This window comes from Fundulus heteroclitus, chromosome 23 (genome assembly GCF_011125445.2).
Source record: "Fundulus heteroclitus isolate FHET01 chromosome 23, MU-UCD_Fhet_4.1, whole genome shotgun sequence".
NCBI lineage: Eukaryota > Metazoa > Chordata > Actinopteri > Cyprinodontiformes > Fundulidae > Fundulus > Fundulus heteroclitus.
Genome location: NC_046383.1, coordinates 10,915,216 through 10,935,258, shown reverse-complemented (window position 1 = coordinate 10,935,258; position 20,043 = coordinate 10,915,216). Strand labels below are relative to the sequence as shown.

At 41.6% G+C, this 20,043-nt stretch overlaps 1 protein-coding gene across 2 annotated transcripts in view; it reads left to right on the top strand.

Moving 5' to 3' along the window:
* Positions 1-20,043, top strand: part of spata5 (spermatogenesis associated 5) — a 155,448-nt gene that overhangs the window by 15,812 nt on the left and 119,593 nt on the right. For both annotated transcript variants that reach the window (XM_012879217.3, XM_036127385.1), the window contains exon 11: positions 13,893-14,047. In XM_012879217.3, the coding sequence (XP_012734671.2) occupies positions 13,893-14,047 (155 nt within the window). The remainder of the gene's footprint in view (positions 1-13,892; positions 14,048-20,043) is intronic.

Genomic DNA, 20,043 nt, shown 5'->3' with positions numbered 1-20,043 from the left:
AATACGGGCCGGCAGCAGGAAAAGACAGGCGGCCGCTGCCTCGTACCGCATGAGGTGGATGGACGGACCCTTCATAGACAAAACTTAACAGTTTCAGTGTGAAATGAGAGAAAGCCTCGATAAATCCATGGATCTGATACAGCTCGTCTGGGTATAGAAAACTCAAGTGTCCATTTTTTTTACCCTTCAGGCCTGGTTCATGGTTTGAAAATAATAAAATAATATTTCGGTGTGACCCACCTTGTTCATAGTTCAGTTTTTCTGAACCTCCTCAGAGAGAACCCTCTAATTTATCGGTGGCCAATCACTGAAAAGAACGCCGTTCACTCAAAACTCCTCTCCAGCAGAAACCTGAAACAAAACTGCTCCTGACAGACTGGAACGTGAACAGAGGCGTGCGCTGGATTATATAAGGTCTCAGTTCTCACCCACCAGTGGATCTTCTGCTCGGCCGCTCCTCGGACTTGGAATGCCCTTCATGACCCTCTGCCAGAACCACAGACTATTGAGACTTAAAAAAAAGAGATTATTATTATAAATAATTCCAATTTCCTGAGTGTGTCTGCCTGTAAGTAGGTGAAACATGTGTTCTTTCTGCTGCCAGCTGACTGGCAGTCCACAGTAACTGGTGGGGTATGAACAGAGCTGCACAACTCTTGCAACACTGACAGCAGTGCATACCATTCGTAACTGTTTTGGATCTTGTTTGTCTCATTCATAAAACACTGAAATTGGGGACATTTCTGGGGACATGTCATCCCTAACTGGTCCGGTCACCCAGTATTAGACTGAAAAGCTTCTGCAGCACAATCACAACCACAGAGATCACTGCTGCTGTTGTTGGCTAGGGAGGACCTGCATGTTCAAGGAGAGGCGAGGTCGACGTTGTCTCGCAGGGCAAACACAGCGGTGCGAGGGCAGTTGTGCGTGTTGGGATACCGAGACAGCGAGAGGCAGCTTCACACTTATCCACCATGGGAGCCGGGGTCACACGTGTGTTTCCACAGCCACTTCATCTAGACGGGATCCCCTGTGCGACCTGGAAGTTAGTCGGATGGAGTTGGAGCTGGAATCCTCCGCTGATCCTCCTCTAAGCCAACAATCAGAACCGATTCAGCAAGTGGGCACAAAGTGGGTGGAGGTGTGAGCAGGACTCTTATAATCAATGATGATGAGCTGCTCCTTGGTTCAGGGAGGCAGGCTTTACATAAGATTGCTAGACAGGCCTGCTCAGATGGGGGTTCATCTCTCCTAGGAGGATAAATCTTAACATAAAACCCTCAATTTGTGTATTATTACTTTCTAATAGTCTTCTCATGGCTGTATTTAGTTTTTCAGTTGGTAAAGTTTGCTGTTTGAGCCACTAGAGGGCGCTGCAGCACGCACTCTGGACATGTAGGAGTGTGCTCCTAAAACTCATTACATGTTTGATCCTGCTTTTTGACATTTAAAATTTTTAAAGTAAATTCATTAAGTTACCATTGCAAGATTTGCATAACTTTGCTTGCATGGAGATAGTGGTGGATTTCTGCTTTCCCTGACAGAAACAAAAGAGCACACCAAGCTTTGGACCTGCAGTTGTTTCCTTCTGCAGCTCAGGTAACAATGAGCTGTGGGGGGGGGGGGGGTCCGAAGCGGCACTTCCTGAAAAATAAAAACGAGGGGACATATCAGAGTGACTCCGACATGCTCGGGTCACACAGAAGATCCTCACATCGCACAGCTGCGGAGAGGCGCACTTCCATACACACACAGCCGGGTATTCTATATTTAATGCATACGAGGCGCACATTCGGGTTTAGGTTTCACATCCTGCTTTTGAGACAATACCAGCCTGCTTTCAGATCAGAGAGTAAGACCCTCCAGTTCAGCTGCTGCTTGCTGAGGAAAGTCGAAGGGAAGGATGGCAAGGCCAAGTGATTGTGCGTTGGCTCTGTGGGTGCATGTTTGCGTGTGCACAAGAATGGATGGAAACCTTGATGTCATCGGGAAAGTTTTGTTTGTCCACTCAGAGCCCCAGGAATAACGTCTTCACGACAGATGTCTTATATAACTGATCACGAACTATAGCGGATGTACGGGAAACGCGGGCTCATAGCAGATCTCCTGAACTCTGTTCCACCAAAGTCACCTGAAAATCCCCTTTAAGCCTCTGCCTAAAGTTTTAAACCAGGAGAGAAAATAAAACCAAAATGCATCTCTTTATCACGCTGTTGTCAACTTGTACAGAAATCATTTTTGCATCCAAACACGCAGCAAATCCCTGACAATAATCTGACTTTAGAGGCAACATTAGCGACTTAAGGATCTGTATAAAACTAAGAAAATATTTTCTCAGTGAGATTTATCGACGGAAGGATTTGTGTTTTTCTATATTCCTGTAAACTTTTTTTTTTTAAATGTGCAAATATACAAGCACGGTTTGCACATTTTTTCAAAAAAATTTGTAAAATGTGCAATAAATACCAACCAGAGTATGGTATTTTCAGCAACTCTCCATTTTTTTCCTATTTTAAAAATTTGCCCTTATTTCTTATTATTTGTTATAATATTTTATGTTTATGTGAATATGCATGCTTCCATTCGCCGGTCACTTTGCTGAGCGACGATAAAAGATGTTCTATTCTAAATGTTGAACAAAACTTTGACCTCTTATCTTACAACCTAAATCCATGACCGCTATAAATGACAATTTAACATCACATTCATCTGGATTTGTTGTTGCTTTCATGATGGTGAAGTGATTATTACAGAATAGGGGTTTTATTTATAAAGTTTATGGGAAACAGATTTTGCAGTAGGATTGTTTCAGAAATTAAATGTTTATATATATATATATATATATATATATATATATATATATATATATATATATATATTAGGGCTGGGCAAGTTAACGCGTTAATTTCGCGTTAATTCATTAGACTATTAACGGCGATATTTATTTTATCGCGCATTAACGCATGTTGCTCACATGCTTTCAGTCAGTGTCAGGCAGCACTCTCCCGCTCCCCCTCCCCTCTCGTACATGGCTCAGCGGCGCCAGCCAATCAGCACGCAGGCGCAGCCTGGCCCGCCCACTCAGCTCTCACACAAACTTGGCAAAGAAACAGCTGAGAGAGACCGCAGCAGCGAAAAAACATGAACAGAGGAAGTAGCACCGTTTGGCTTTATTTTAATACCGTAAATGAAATCAAGCTGTATGTTTTGTAAAAAGCCGGTTCATTTCAGTGGAAACACAACAAATTTATCTAAGCACGTGAAAAAACATGAAAACGTCGAGCCCCAGAAACGGAGAGAGGAGACGAAACTTCTGTCATTGCCCCGACAGACCCACAGACGTCTCTGACTGAGGCGTTTCAGTCCTCCAGGGAACATCCAGGTAGATCAGTGGATGGATGGATGGATGGATGGATGGATGGATGGATGTTACTGGAGCCCACACATAACATGTAATTAAGACCTTGAAAGAACCCAGTACATATATTAAAAAGTGTTATTTAAGATAAGATAACATTAGCTAATCCTTTTTTTTATCCCACGACGGGGAAATTTATAGGATTAAAGCAACAGGCAGGTGCACACAACACAGACAAAATTACATAAGGATTGAAATATATAAGAGGTGGATTAGCGAAAAAACACTGAACATTATTATTATTATTATTATTATTATTATTATTATTATTATTATTATTTAATTGGAATAATAAAATAAAAACCACAAAACCCAAAAGGTCAACAGTTTCATGATACATCAAGCTTAGGGACTGGCTAATATACAGCAGGTCAAAAAAGGCCATATTTTGGCTGCAGTGCTTGCTGTTCTCTTATGAAGAAAAGATCAACTAGTGCACTAAATTCAATAGATGGGTTGAAAATATCCAGTATAAAATAAGTGCTACAAATGTTACAACACTTTTGTTCATATGGCAGCAGAACATTAAAATAAAAGTGCTCTTTACACTACTTTTGAATTCATTCTTGGAGTTTGTAAATACAATGCGATTAATCGCGATTAATCGCGATTAATCAGGGCGATTAATCGCGATTAAATATTTTAATCATTGCCCAGCCCTAATATATATATAAACCTCTTTTTTTAATGCAAGGGGTCTAACTTTCTTGTAATCTTTAACCAATGACTAAAAGTGAAGAGCTGATGAAGAGCATCTGAAAGTCATGAAAAATCAGGAAAGATCTGAAATGCAACCAGCATGAAATGAAAACAGTTTTCTTTTGCAAGAAATAGGTTGCAAATGGATGGAAAAGTTGTTAAAAACAAAAAAAAAGCTTTCAAACAACTTCAGATCGATGAAGAACTAACCATTAAATAATGAATATCTTTGTACAGTTTTTATTATCTTGCAGCATTGCTTCCCACTTCAGAGCTCCTGTGCAGTTGTCCTAAACGAGGACCTCCAGTGGCCAGATGCTATATTGCAACATTCATTTTGCAGCACTGTTGACCTAATTTCAGACAGTTTCTTTATTTATGTTTCCTATGGATTTTGTTTCCAGTCTTTATAGATTTGTGTGAATATTTCTGTATAATCTAAGTGTTAATTCATTTAGATCCTCTGAAGCGAACAAACAGTCCCTCTCTGATGTTCTCTCGTGAAGGAGAAACATGTTTTTTCTCATAGTTTCATGCAGGGTGACATATTTATGTGCACATTCAGACGTCGCTCTGCACCGTGTTAGTCACAGCAGAAAATACCAAAGAGTGCACGGCAGTAAATATGTAAAAAGTATTTCTGCCGGCGTATCTGATGCAGCGTGTTGACGTGGCCGATGTCCCACGCGTGTCAGCGTGCTCGCTGTTTCAGGTCAGGCTGACAGAGATGGAGCCAGTTTTAAAATCCTTTATTTTACTGCTTGTAAGCTCAACGTTTTAACTCTCCGGCTTCATGCTGGTGTAAAGTCACTGCTGTTAAGGTGTCTGCTCTGTTGTTGTGTTCAGCAAAAACAAAAATGCACTTCATTTCTGCACATTGAATTAAAAGACAGATTATTTCTCTATTAGCTTTCTTTGAACAGATCAAATGTAATTCAAAGGCCTCCCAGATTACAAAGATTTACAAATGCAACCCTCAAAAATAAAACTAAGATTCTGTAACCAGCTTTTATATGCAGCAAAATATAGTTTTGGTCAATATTTGAATAAATCTGATATGTGAATAAAAGCACACAGTGCGACTTTCCTATAATGTAAAGGGACGTAACAGCCAGGTACTGCCAATCAAACTGACCTAATTCATTATCTGAAGATTATCGGTGTACATCCCTGAATAGAAGCAGCAGATTTGGATGTTTGCTGCGTACAGGTGTGTGGACAGCAGAGAAGCTACTGCTGGTGGCCATCAACCTGGGAAAGCTTGCACAGCTAGCTCCAGACTTAACCTGTTTATTGCTCCAGTTATGAGCCGCATCAGTCAAATGTGTAATGAGGAAAAAAAAACACAGTCAAAAATAAGTCGCACTGGACTATACGTTGGATTTCTTTATTTATTTAGCCATTTCTATCACAAAATTCAAATCCAAGGGCAGACATGTAGTCTGGAAAGGTTATTCAGCTGCACAATAGCGCACAGAACAGCAGGCTGAATAGGTGTCCGCCTTGTTAACTTTCCTTTACCTTCCTTTGTTATGACTTTGCATTAAATTTGAGTTTCCATCATATAAAACACTTTGAATTTTCTTGCTGCAGAAATGTACCAAACAAACAAGCCTGCCTCTTCTAACCCGGATGTTTTTAGAAAACGAAGCCTGATCGTCTCAGGAGCCTGGCTCTCCTGTTCTTTGTTAAACTCTATGGTCCCTAACCAAAGTGTGAACCAAAGGTTGCGCGTGGAAATCCAGAAAACAACAGCTGACGCTCGGTGCTGTGTTTACGCTTTTTTCACTAAAATCTAGGGCAGATGCTTCCGCTCAGATGACCAGAGAAACACCGATTTGTTTGCTATTCATTACACTGACCCTGATCCCGACCCAGCAGAACTTCACACAGAGCTGCATTCTGTAACGGATCCCTTCAGGTGTTGTTTGCGCCGTCGGGAGCTCTCATGTGGTCTCGCAGACTCCGGAGTCTCTCTGGCGTCCCTCCGGAGTAAAACCGATCTCGGTGCAAGCAGATGACTCACTTCCACAGTCCAAACAGTGCAGATGCTGTGTAGCCCGTATGTTGGGATGCGTTTGGTTTTGGCCACATCCGGGCCACATGTTTATAAGCCTCTCTAAACTGGGGAAGCCCGTCGGACCAAATTCGTGGGCCAGCAAAGCCTATTCTGTGAAAGCATAAACTTTATGCTGTGCCCACTGACAGCTCTCTGATTAAATAATCGCGCTGATTTAAACGTCGATTGTGCAGAAGAAAAATGGCTAAAAATCATAGCGAAAGCCTCCTTAAACCTAAACCTTTAGGGGTTCAGAGTTTTTTACCTAAAACCATTAATCATCCAGGCGGGCAGGCGCAGGAAACGAGGAGTGGAGATTACTCCTCTGTGTCGAAACGAGGGAGAAAAACGGCAGCAGAAATGAGCGCAGTTCTGTGTGTTTGACATAAATTCTGCAGTGGAAGACTAAATGAGCCAAACAGTGCTAAATGCTTGCTGATGTTTACGGCAGCAGCCTTGCCTTATAAAGGGCTTTTTCCAACTCGTTTGTCCTTTTAAAGACTCTGCAGGAATTTCAGGACAGGCCACATAAATATCGGTCGGATCAGCATGTGAAGTTTATTTGAGGCGTCTGTTTATAAAACCCGGAAATGTGCTGCTCGTACTTCTTAACCCCTGCGCTTACCTTTACCCAGGCGCAGCTGTAGGCGTGTGTCATTAGTGCGTCCGGGCGCATTTTTGCTCACGTTTTAAAGGGCTTTTGTTTGTGTGAGAGCATTTGAAGAGCCCGTATTATCAGCTCTGAGAACAGATGTTGGGCATTTTAAATACAGGTGCAGATAACGCTGCGGAAACTGAGTAATGACAACGTTGGTGCGGTTCTGTAACCGTGTAATGCTCAAAGTATTTGCACAATTCATTAGAGGGAAGCGTCACTCAGGAACTCCAGCTCTGACCTGAGCGTCCCATGTTGAAATGTGTGCTCTGCCTTAAGTGCAGAAATATTTATTTTTCAGCTGGAGCCTAAAACCTCCTTAAATCTTCCCGTCTCTGTTCATAAATTTAGTTTAGATGGTGTTTCTAAAATGAACCTGCGGGGGAGTTGTAGCATGGACTAATAACACTCGCAGCATTCAGACCCTGGAGTCGTCTCACACTGTGCTGCATCACAACCGCAGACTTCATATTTTACTGTTTTATTTAGGTTTTACGTGACAGACTGACACGCTGGAATGAAAACGATACACGGTTTAAAAAAAAATAAGAATTGCGGCACACGTTTTGTATTCATCCCCCTTTTAATCTGGTAACCCTAAATGAAATCCAGTTCACCCTTCAAAGTCTCATAATTATAAAGTAGTGTCCATCTGTTAGTAATTTAATCTGAGTACAAATAAAGCTGTTCTGTGAAGGTCTCAGAGGTTTGTTGGATAAAAATGGAGTACAAACAGCATGAAGAACAAGGAATGCAGCAAACAGGTCAGTGAGGCCGTTGTTGCAACGTTTAAAGCAATACCCCAAACTTTGGACATCTCAAAAAGTCCTGTTCATAATCTAAACATGCACAGCATCAAACCTATTAACTATTAAATTAACTGGCCGGGCAAGCACAGCGTTAATAAGATAAACCTTTAAGAGTCCCATGGTAACTCTGGAGGAGCTGCCTCTTTTCCATTAGTACCCAATCCATTCAGGTCGGGATGGGTCAGTTCAACACGGCTTGATTCATTTTTCATTACAAGTGAGCAACATGTCAATGGGGACGGGATCTTTAATAATTAGGTGGCCCCAAAGTCCGATAAACCAACACAGCAACAACCTAGAATCTGTTTTCAGACTCAGAATAAAAGGGACATACCGCAGAAGTGGAAATGTACAGGAGAGAGAGCGAAGCCATGCAGTATCAAAGGGGACGATACCAGCTAGAGGACATATAATGCTAATGCTAGCTTGCTATAATAATAGTACTCATACACAACAAGCCCAGTGTAAAATTATTTAACGGTTGAAGATATTAGTTTTTAAAATAGGCTGTGCCTAAAAGGCCGCCCTCTAAGCAATCAGTGACCGTCAGTCTTCTGATATTGTGTTTTCAGTGTAGCTCGTAACAGTTGGAACTGCAGGCAAGCGGGTACTAAAAATAGTAACGGTTCAACGTAAGCGTTACCAATGGTGAAGCGGAAAAAGCGAACCGCTCTGATTTGATGCTAGCGGAAAGGAGGCAGTAAGTCCGCCAGGTCAGGGTTCTTACAAATCTGACCAATAGGAGGACTGGTAAGCAGAAAGCCATTGTTGAAAGAAAGTTACAAAATGTTCTTTTTTGCAATTACATACAAGCATGTATGTAAGGGACTCTGCAAAATGTTGAAAAATGGTCATCCTTTCAGCTGTACATGTAGGTGGCAGCATCATAGTTGAGGGGGGTGGAGGAATGTTTTACATCAAGACTTGTTCCCGTGCTAGAATGGCCTAGTCAAAGTCCAGATCTAAAGCTAATTGGGAATCTCTGAACACTGAGATGCTTTTTACCATCTCTGACTAAGCTTGAGATGTGTTACAGTCATGAATGGGTAAAAATCTTAGACTCTAGATGTGCAACATTGGTAGAGACATACCCTAAAGTGCTCGCAGCAGTAATATCCGTTTCTCTCGTCTTACCGGTTTGGTGGTTGTCAGTTCTTAAACATGAAGAAGTAAAATAAATATTAAGACTATTTGAAGGCAGTTCTTGCCATAAACGGGGCTTGAGAAATGGACCATGACTGAAATAACGAGCTGGCTTTCTTGCCAGGTGGTTTCAAGGTGAGCAGCTCCATCATGCGAGGAGTTTCTCAGAGGTTTTGTCTGAGACCCTGAATTAAACCCAGAAGATTCTGGAGGAACTGGAGATCTGACTGGCCTGGTACAGCCTTGGTATCCCTTTAAATAAACTGGAGTGTCTCATTGAGAAGATTTTGCGTTTTTTTAAATTTTTTTTTTATAAAAGGATTTGACATTTTCAGGTATAGATCATAGACATAGACAGATCATCAACATATAATATTGAAGAAGTCTATAATCAACAACAGCAAATAAACTACTCAATATAAACGGGAAGCCAATAAAAAAAACCCGGAGGCTCGGATCCAAGAATGAGGAGCTTAATGTGAAACATTAATTTACAGTCACAGCGCCACCCACTGGTCGCAGGAAGTCTCCTCGATGAGATCATCCAGTTCAAAAAAACTTTAGGGTTTGGTTTGGGCAAACGAGGATGTGACCCTCCCTCAAACGAAAAGGATGTAGATTTTTGGGGGAAGATCTGTTTTTGATGCACATAATTAAGAACATGTCTGTTACATAAAAAACACAAATAATAATCTGTTTTCCCTTAGCCAACCCCAACTCTGTGAACTCTTCCCTCTCTTTCTTATAATTTGGGCCTCGGCTGATGTTTTGCAAATGTGCATTCTTGTTCATTTAGGAGGCTCCTTTTCCTTTCATTTCCCACTTGATTACTGCTGAATTTGAAGGATTCCGGAAAGTAGGAGTGCAGGAGTAAGCAAATGAGAATATAAGTCCACATAAGGTTTGGATTAAACTGTGTTGTGTTGCCTCCCTTTGTTTTTTTCCTCCTCCCTTCCCATCGGATGTTTTCATAACAAAACCAAATGTGTGCATGGAGTCAGCCAAGAGCAGCTCGGAGAGAGTGAATCCCTAATGCGAAATCTTAAAGTTACATTGTTGAATCAGGTTTCCGTCATCCTCCAGGCAGTCAGGCTGGAGCGTACGAACCCTGTTTCTCGTCAAGATGGGTCATTCCTCAGCCTTTATTGTATTACTCCTTAGTTTGAGATTATCTTTGTGAAACAGTCGCTCAGTGTTTATCAGGTGTAGTTTCATATTACGGGCAGAAATGATAATGGCTAGAAGGTTCAATCGGCTGTCCGCTGCATTAGGTAACAAAATGTATGTATTTTCAGTCACAATTTGTAGCAAACAAACAAAAAAAAAACGTTACTATGTGAGTTTTGCATAGTGCGTGTTGAATGGTGCCTTCCATCCATCAATCCTCTTATCCGATGTTTGGTTGCTGAAGTAACGGGTCGAGAAGGAAACCCAAACGTCCAAAAGAGCTTCCAAACAGCTGCGGGGGCGCTTATTTCAGATGCCTGTGTCTGGGATCTCATATTTTTGGTCATGACCCACAAAATAAGAACAAATGGTGGGTTGGGTTGTGATGGTTCAGTAAATTGAGAACTTTGCTATTTGACTTAGCCCGTTTTCAACACAGCGGACCGCTGTGGCGTTCTGCTCAATCCATTGTCTGCTCAATCCAACTTCGGTAATTGCTGTCTAGATCAACAGCATCGCATCATCTGCAATACGGTCTCTTGCAAATGAGACACTGATTCTTAACGGAATAACCTGTATAAAGAAGGATTAATTAAAAAAAGCAAAGATTAGACCTAAAGGACAAGGGAGAGCTCAGAATGAGTCCAACCAGCACTGGAAACACTGATTGATTGATTTTGTGCCGAGAATGTGGACACACCTCTTGATTTGGATTTACAAAGGTCAGATAGCTCATAAAGAACCCCTGGCACCCAATATGCCGTTGTTTGCTCCCTGGCTATGTATGTTTAACCTGGCCAGCCAGATTGATGATGTGCAGCACTGTAGTTCTGCACATTATCAATCTGGGACTGCTCCTATTGAATCCGTTTGGGGTCAGGAGGGACATTCAGCACAACTCTCTGAGCTAATTGGGCGAAGCAGCACCTAGTGCCCGCCTACTAAAGGTTGGTTTTAGACAATCATGGTGTCAAATTAAAACGAAAGCAGCAGATGTCATGAGAAACCACAACAAGGCACTTCTTGCTGTTCCTCTAATAGCATCAGTTGCGCGTCCTCCTGCGCTGCCATGTTTATGTTGGTTCGGCTGTTGGCTCGTCGGCTCCTGCTTTTGTCGCCGCTGTATGTCCCGCCTTAAACCACAATACTGCAACGTGATAGGCCCAAACCGTTTTTGGTTCGGACACAGATGATTAAAACTGGAGCGGTATAAGGATGGGTTCTCGTGTGTTTGTGAACGCGAGAATTCGTCTTGCAGTATGTTAGCATATTGAGAAACACACTGTGCAGGTCTAAATGTGAGGAAATGAAGCCAATCTGTAGCATCATTTACTGTCATACCTTGTGACAGACGTATGTGTGTTGCTCTCTGTGTGCTCCCATTTTGAATGGTGCATGCGTATCGGGATCAAGGTTGGAGAATTCCATGTGTCCTGCTACGTAACTGCAGGTTATGTTTCTTTTCCAACATTGTACCTATTTTTTGTTCCTTATATAAGGATCAATAGACTGTTTAAAAGTAAAATTACTATGTTCTATGAGTGCCTCTCAACTGGCCGGATAGTTCTTAGCTGAATTAACCAGTCAGTTTCCCCTTAAATTAAAGCATTTGGGTTCCTGAGGCAATTGGATCTTCATCAGCACAGACAGAGCATGTGCATACTGTTGAATGATTGTAGGTAATGTCGTGATTTAGTTGTGGCATTTGAGTAGCAAGTGTTTAAATGTTCTAGCTGTGTAGCATACGTTCATAGGAGGCGTGCAGCTTTCATGCATTTAGATGCAAGGTAGATATCCAACACAGTGGGATCGGGAATGATGTGGGTTCAAGTTCACGAGGTGCTTTAGTTTTGGTTCCTGAGCTCCCTCTTTACCCCACCTTCCTTCTACATTTCACTGTGCCTCGCCTCGTCAAGATGTCTGTTTGCACCGTTTCAGCCTTGAGCTTTAAAACGGATAAAGAGCTGAAAAAGGTGTGAGGATAGAACGTTTTAAGGTGAAACAGAGAGAAATGTAGGCAGAGGTACAGAATAGAGCCAAGAATGGGGACACGGAAAAGCTTATAGAAAGCAAACCTGGTTGCATTAACTGTGTTTGTCCGTCTTTCTCGCTCGCTCTCTGGCTCTCTCTCTCTCTCTCTTGCTCAGTCAGATAGGCTCTGCAAAACATAAACAGGATGCCGTCTTGTCTGATCGTAAATCCCCTCTCGTCTGCTGTCTGGCCCCCGGCCCTGGACCACGTCCGTTCCCCACCAGCCCCTCGACACTCCATCTCCCCCCAAAGACCCCCACCCAGCTCCGCTCAGCCTGTGCATTTGTGTGAGGCGCGAGCTTTAGGTTCTGACAAATTGCAACCCAACTCTTTGGAGTAGTTAACACACACTGTGTGCACATGACGGATGTTTGCAAGGTTTGACAGATGTTGTCACAAAAACTAATTCTATAAAATCATTGTGGGCAAAGTAATGATTTCCACTAAAGTCCAAGTTGATGAAAAAGCTGGAACGGTATTCCTTGCCTAGAACATGTTTCAGACCACGGTCCTTAATCAATCTCCATTTCCTTTGTGACATGGATAACAACTGTGGCGGGTAAAACAGAAAGCCGTAATGCTTCCTTACTGACTGGAAAAATTTTCCTCAATGAACGGGTGGCTTAACCGGTTGCCCCTTTAAATGAGATTGCAGCTCTTTTGCATGAATTTTATTTATTTATTTGGCATTTTATCATTCATTATTAGGTAAAAGGGGGTATCAGATGCTTGATGATTTAATTTTATAGTGAATACGACCAGAAATATCTACTTTTACTCAAAAGCAGATTTAAAATGCATTTTGTTTTTTGCTCACGGACACTTCTCACTTGAAGATTTTGGCCCGTGTCTAAAACAAGTTCCGACAGCTCTGGTTTAGCCCCTAAAGTTTTAGAGGTGGATCAAAAGTTTTGGTCTAAAAAGTTTTTCGTTGATTTCTATCTTGAATAAATGTCAATTGTACTTTCTAAAAAGCATTACCTCAGTAAGAGCTTGACTCGACTTTCCAAACAGTCGACTTTTCTGTAAGAGAGAGAAATGTGCAGCAGTGACTGGTTAATGTGTCCAAACAGGTAAGGAAGGGAAGCCGCCACCGACTCAGCTTCAGAGTCTGGTCTTTCTGCTGCTTCCTCTAGGGTGTGATTAGAGGACTTTACACCCAACGACAGAAATTTGTAGCGTTTTTTGAAACTGTCAGTTTTTAAAACTTCGTATGGCTTCTTAACGTCCCATCTGTTTTATCATCTAAAACCTCAACAGCTGGAATTGCTTAACTGTAAATCAGATGATTGCGCAGTTTGATCAGATGCCTTTTCTGTGTGTGTCAGCGTTAGCTAACTTAACGTCGATTTGTCATGTCACAAACGTGAAGCTGTGAAAGAATTTATCTGAAGTTGCTCTCTCAATCTTATTAGCAGACTGTCTTAAAGGAGGAACGGATCTGCTTAAAATTATAGTCTTATTTTATTAGCATTGGTTACATCACAATAAATATGTGGAGCTATTGTCACTTATGTTTAAGCTCAACAAAAGAGCTTTCTACATCATCAATAAGTTCAAGGTGAGTGCTTCAGTTGCAAGGTAGGAAGGCTGCAGGATGTCTTAAGAAGGTCTCCTCCTCAAGAGGTGCCACCAGTGCAGAGCTTGATTAACATTGGGAGCAGGTGGATGTGAGGGCATCTGAGGAGAGACGAGTGCAGTAGCAAGACAGACATATCAACACAAGATAGACAGCAGGATACTGGAGAAATTCAGGAAAACATTTTGGGAAATTTTTGGAACATGTGTCCCGTTACATCTAATAAAATTTTACTAATAAAATGCCCCACATCAATATATTTTTTCTACACTTGATTTCAGGGTTCAAGCTTTTGGCTGAATGTTTAAATCCTATCAATGTGCTCTACACAGGTCTGCATGCACTGAAGCGAGCTCTGGCAGTTTCCCAGCATGCATCTGACCAGCAGCTGATGGGCACGGTGACCGTCTCCCTGCAGGACCTCCAGTGGGCCATGGCTGCTGTAAAGCCTAGTGCGATGAGGGAGGTCGCTATCGACGTGCCCAAGGTACGAAAACCTCCTGCATGCATCCCCCTCTGTCTTTCTTAAGCAGAGACAGAGAGTAGATAAGTTATATGCCAAAGGCATAGCCTTCTTTTCAACACTAAATGAAAGAAATTGAGTCATTTGCAGTCCAAAAATAGCAAAGGTCAAACATTCAAAATGTTTCAAATGGTAGAAAATGTTCTTGCAAGGAAAGCAGCAGTTTGCATTGGTGTTATTGAAAACTAACAATGCTAGGCTGTTGTTTTTTATAATCTACTGCTGTATTACAGTTTTAGTGTTATTAATGGCACTTTATCATAATTAAGTCCGAATAAGTATTTAATTCCATCCATCCATCCATTACAGTGCATTCTGTTTCACAGCGCATCACTTTTTGCACATTTTATGTCTCAACCTTATTTTAAAGGAGACATAACAAGCAACGTCCACTTTTCCAGCCCATTAAATACCTTTTGTTGTGTGCCTGGGGCCTCTGGGTCATATTTTTTCAAGCCTTTCAGATTTTTCTGTTTTCTGTTACATTTTCTTTTTGCAGAATGTCTGAATACGGTAATACCCGCCATTTTCCCACCGCGTGTAGTTGGCGCTTTCGATTTTGTAGTCCAAACTCCAGGAGGCCAAAGCCATCCGGGAACAAGTCTAAATGGTTGGTTGTTGGGTGTATTAACCCACACAAGTGCCAATGCTGTTGGCGATGGTTTGGGGCGAGGTATGAAGGGCCGCATCAAAACGACGTGAAGAAAACGAGGCGGCTGATAATGGGTTGGAGGAAAAGTCTCCTGAGCTTCACTAACGAAGAATTCAGACCAAAGCATTGCAGTTTATATAGACCACAACTCAATGATATGAATGTGAAAAGAAAGGATTTAAAGGCATGATATTTCCCCTTTTAATATATTTTTTAAAGGAGACAAAGGATCCACTTTTTTATCCCCTATATACATTTTGTTGTGTACTTTGAGTCATTAGAAGTACAGATAATTTGAACATAGTTTGTCCAGGTGCTGCTTGGATATTTCTATCTTCTGTTTGGGTGATTATTTTCAACTTGTTCCGTTTTTTCTGTTTTCTGTTGAAGTCTTTTGAACAATTACGTCACAGTATTTCCTGCAGAGCTGCTAAATAAGCTAATTGACTTCCACCTTACCGCTCTTCCAAATCTTCCCATTTTATTTCACTGAGCGATTTTGTAGTCCAAGCTGAATGATGCCAAAGCTACAAGTGGATAAGTCATCAGTTGGTCATTACACCGTCCCCCAGTAGGCTACAAAAACGGCTGATCGGAGTGGAGTCCTCTGCGACCTGGAGGGAGGCGGGGTGTGAAGCGCCTCCTTTAGATTTAAAGAGACCGCACCAAAACAAGTTGCTGTCAGATGCACCTCAGAACAGGGTTAAAAAGGGGGAATGTGGGTATAAATTAATGAGGAACTATGTAAGATGCTTGTGCTCTGGTGTCTCCTTCCACTCCTGCTTGGTTTAAGGCAGGGCTGTCAAACTCATTTGTATATTGGGCCACTTAGCATCATGAAGTCATTAAAAAGGGCCGGTTGCCCGTTGCACATGATCATGATGCACATGATTGATTTCAGAATTTTCTTTCGGTTCACATAGAAATATAAAAAAATGCACAATAACATCAAAGTAGCACCCTTAGGCCCAGTTTATACAGTTTATCTGCAAAATAAAGTTCATATTATGGTGAGTTACACTTTAAACTCATCATTCTGCATCACTTTTTCTCTTTCTGGGTTGTTTTAATGTGTTGTGGGAAAACTGAAATCTAGTGGCAGGATGCTGTTACTACACAGTTAAAATAATCAGCATTCGCTACAGGAGCCACAGTTTTAGTCACTTTATACAATTCAAAAGGATATATGCCTCTACTTTATGGCATAATATTGCTTTTTTGGCTCTTCATGGCCGGATAAATTGCCTTGACGGGCCAGATTCGGCCCGCAGGCCTTGAGTTTGACACGTGTGGTTTAAGGCATAACTCCGAATCACACAGCTGACCCCGGAAGCTACTTTTTACTTTCAGCCCTGTGGTGGTTGTGGAAAGAAGCAGGCTGGCTTACATCATGCAGTTCGCTGAAAGCACAATTTATAACCCGAAAATTGTCACCTCTTATCACCACTTTTCTAAAAAAAAGTTCATCAGCAGAAGCAATGCCTGCCTTTTCAGACTTTGCTAATGCTCCTTGCTGACCACTGAATCACCAAGAGGAAGAGTGGAAAAGACCCTGTGGCCATTTTGCCCTCTGCTACAATGAAGATGAATGACTTTGTCTTTGCAGATGGAGGAAAAGTGGGCTCAGAAAACATGGGAGGTAGTGAGAGGGGGGGGGGGGGGGACAGCAGTGAGACTTCAGGATGTTTTGGAGTTTGCATGTGCGAGACATAAGGGACAGGAAGAAGGCTAACATCATCTTCCACCGGTAATTGAAAGCAGATCTGGTCGCTGACGGTTCCTGCCAGCAGCTAAAAAAAGAGAAAGAGAAGAAGAAACATGCGTCGGATCCATTCACCTCAGCCTGCCTCCCCCTTTCTTTCTGCAGAGAGCGCTTTGCTCTGAGCTCACCCAGAGACATTCAGTCCTTGTGGCTGGTTCCTGGAAACAGGAGAGGAGCGAGTTTGGATTTCTTTTTTTTTTTTTTGCGATTCCTCTTACACAGCTCAGCTGAAAGACCAGCCGCAGAGCCCCAGAGTTGATTATATCCACATGAGTGCAAACATTTGTTTCTAATCCACTTTTATATAAGAAACTTCCAGTGGGGCCGGATGAATACATGCCCAGAGTTTCTCTGAAACCCTGGATGACGTACCCAGATTTAAAGATTATGCCTTACTTTAGATTATATTTGCATGTAAATATAATAAATTAAGGGTAATTCTATATGTAAATGCATATATGACTTTTCCTTTTAACATCCATTTTAGGCTTTGACCTTTCTGGTCTAACTTTATTATTTCTGTCATTTAGTATTTCTGTACCCTTTATCTCTTTGTTTTTTTCTTTTGTTTTGTTTGTTCGGCAATCCACAACTCTGTCCTCCTATGCCCATCAAAGGCCTCTTGTAAAATTCAGAAAACAGGTGTAAAAGGTAATAATTGGGATAAAAAGGAAGGGGACAAAGGAGAGGAGAAGAAAACAGCACAGCAGGCTTGGAGCCAAGGCATGTCCTTCAGTTATAGCGCTGACCTTAAGCTGATTCAGCTTTTTGTTATCTCTTCAGTTGAATTGAGGTCTGGACTTTGACTAGGCTATTCCAACACTTTTAATTAACTCGTCTCTCCTCACTTTTAATTATTCCCCCTTACACCAGTCACTTAATGCTTAGCAGTATGGGAGGTGAACCTCCGTCCCAGTCTCAAATCCCAGGCAGGCTGACTCAGGTTCTGCTCCAGAACATCCCTGCATCTAGCACAGCCCACCTTTACCTCCACTCAGACCGGTTTCCCACACTGCAAAAAGGGAAATTAGAATAAGTAAAATATTCTTGAAATTAGTGTATTTTTCCTTGATTTAAACAGGTAAGTAAGACTATTTGCCAATGGAATGAGATATTTGCACTTAAAATAAGAACAATTCATCTCCATCATCTTATTTCAAGTGCAGGATATCTAATTATCTTATATCAGGAATAAAAACAGTCATTGCTTTGGCAAATAATCTTATTTACCTGCTCAAATCAAGAAGAAATACACTAATTTCAGGAACATTTTTACTTGTAGTTCCCTTTTTGGAGTGCAGTCCCTGCTGCTGAAAACATCCCCTGAGCATGATGCTGCCACCACCATGTTTCACTGTGTGGAGTTTTTTTTTGGGGGGGGGGGGGGGGGGGGGGGGTTGGATGTGTTGGGTTTCCGCCAGACGCCGCTCTCCCTGGTGGCTGAAAAGATCCTTTTTAGTTTCATCTGACCACCTTCCTCCATACAATTGGGGTGTTTTCCACGTGCCTTTTGGCAAAGTCAAAATGCGCCTTCTTATTTTTAACACTAAGTAATGGCTTTTTTCAGGCTCCTCCTCTGTAAAGCCCAGCTCTATGGATCATACAGCTTGTTGTGGTCCTATAGACAGATCCTCCAGTCTCTGCTGTGCAGCTCTGCAGATTCAATTCAATTAAATTGTATTTATATAGCACCAATTCATGAAACATGTCATCTCAAGGTCAAATTAAATCAGATTATACAAATTGGTCAAAAAATAAGTTTCCTGTTTAAGGAAACCCAGCAGGTTGCATCGAGTCTCTCCAAGCAGCATTCACTCCTCCTGAAAGAGCGTAGAGCCACAGTGGACAGTCGTCTGCATTGTTGATGGCTTTGCAGCAATCCCTCATACTGAGCATGCATGAAGCAGCAGTGGGATCCTTCAGGGTTAGCTTTGGTCTCCGTGCCGCCTCTCTGGTTAATGCCCTCCTGTTCTGGTCTGTGAGTTCTGGTGGACGACCCTCTTTTGCCAGGTTTGTTGTGGCACCATGTGCTTTCCAAGCAGGGACTGGGCAGCTTCTTTAGTAATATATACAACTATACAACATCCTTTTTATTTAAGTTCATTTTTAAAGCATCATTTGTCATTATTTGTTTTTTTTTTCACCCTTTTGTTTGATTAAAAAACCCAAAAAAAAGGTTTCATTAAGGGTATCGATAAAGTACCGGATCGATAAGGAGTATTGTTATCGAGCAGTAGTATCGATAAATCCTTAGCGATAAAACCTTTGGTTTGAGTGCTCAGATGAATATAAATATTCCTCCACTCAAACAGCAGAGGCTGCGACGGAAGAATTTTGGATAAAACTGGCCGTCTGGGCCTCACTAGTTTCTACTGCTAACATTAATGATCCACCTGGTCCGTCTTCTAGTAGAGCTGTTTCATTTACCTTAATTGGTGGGGTCAGGGAAAAAAAGGGGTAAAATCACCCGTAACAGGGTGCATTTTCAACGTTTCAACTCTAGTTTGCTCCCAGACCACTTTGATATAATGTTCAGTAAAACTGGTATTTCAGTTACTGGGAATGAGAAAAGAATTACTGCCTGTACCTGTTAACAGCTTAGCTGCAGCCAAAAGCTTGTCAAGAATCAGACTAAAAAGGTATTTTTGCGAAAAGCCAAAACCGGTCAAAAATCTACACGTAACCACTAAGAAAACAACCTCGCTTCAGGGGGAATTAATGTTTTTTCTCCTGGAGCTCTTGAGCCTGTTAGCAGACCATCAGCTGCTGGGATTTGCTCAGTGTTGGCTGAGGTGTAAAGACATACCTTTAAGTACTTTAGAGATGTCCAAACGCTACTGTGGTTTTCACCCTGTGTTGGATGTTATGGCTGTAAAGAACTTAGTGGAGAATGTTCTCCTTCTGGAGCAGATTAATTATTAAAAATCTGCCCTGGGAGTTTGTTCTGAAGTTACATACGTATAGCGCAGGTGAAATGTTGGCATAAAGGAGGAAATGAATTACTGTGGAGACCCCAGAAAAGGAAAAGCCAAAAGAATAAAAATTTGCATAAACTCGGGTATGAATGTCACATTAAATTTGGACATTTAATGAAGCATTTGAACATTTTGTTTTTCAATTTCACTAGATTAGAGAGGACATAGTTGATTTTAATGCACATTCTCTCAATTTTTTTTCTCAAATTATACAGATTTTTGACCAATCTGTATAATCTGTATAATATGATTGAACTTGACTTTGTAAAGTGCCTTGACATGTTTCATGATTTGGCGCTATACAAATAAAATTGAATTGAATTGAAATATACATGGTCAAACTTATACACGCAGGTTTAAATATATACATACACCCCCAGTAATATTTTTCTATTTCAGATAGTAGCAGGTCACCCACATCATTTCTGTTACCATCAACAAACTCCTGGCCTCATTCTGACTGGACATTTCTGGGTTTTTCCAGAAGCCTGATTTGTTCTGTCCAGAACCAGTATTGATATGTGTTTTGTATCATTGTCTGGTTGGACCACCCAGTTGTCTCCAAGTTTCA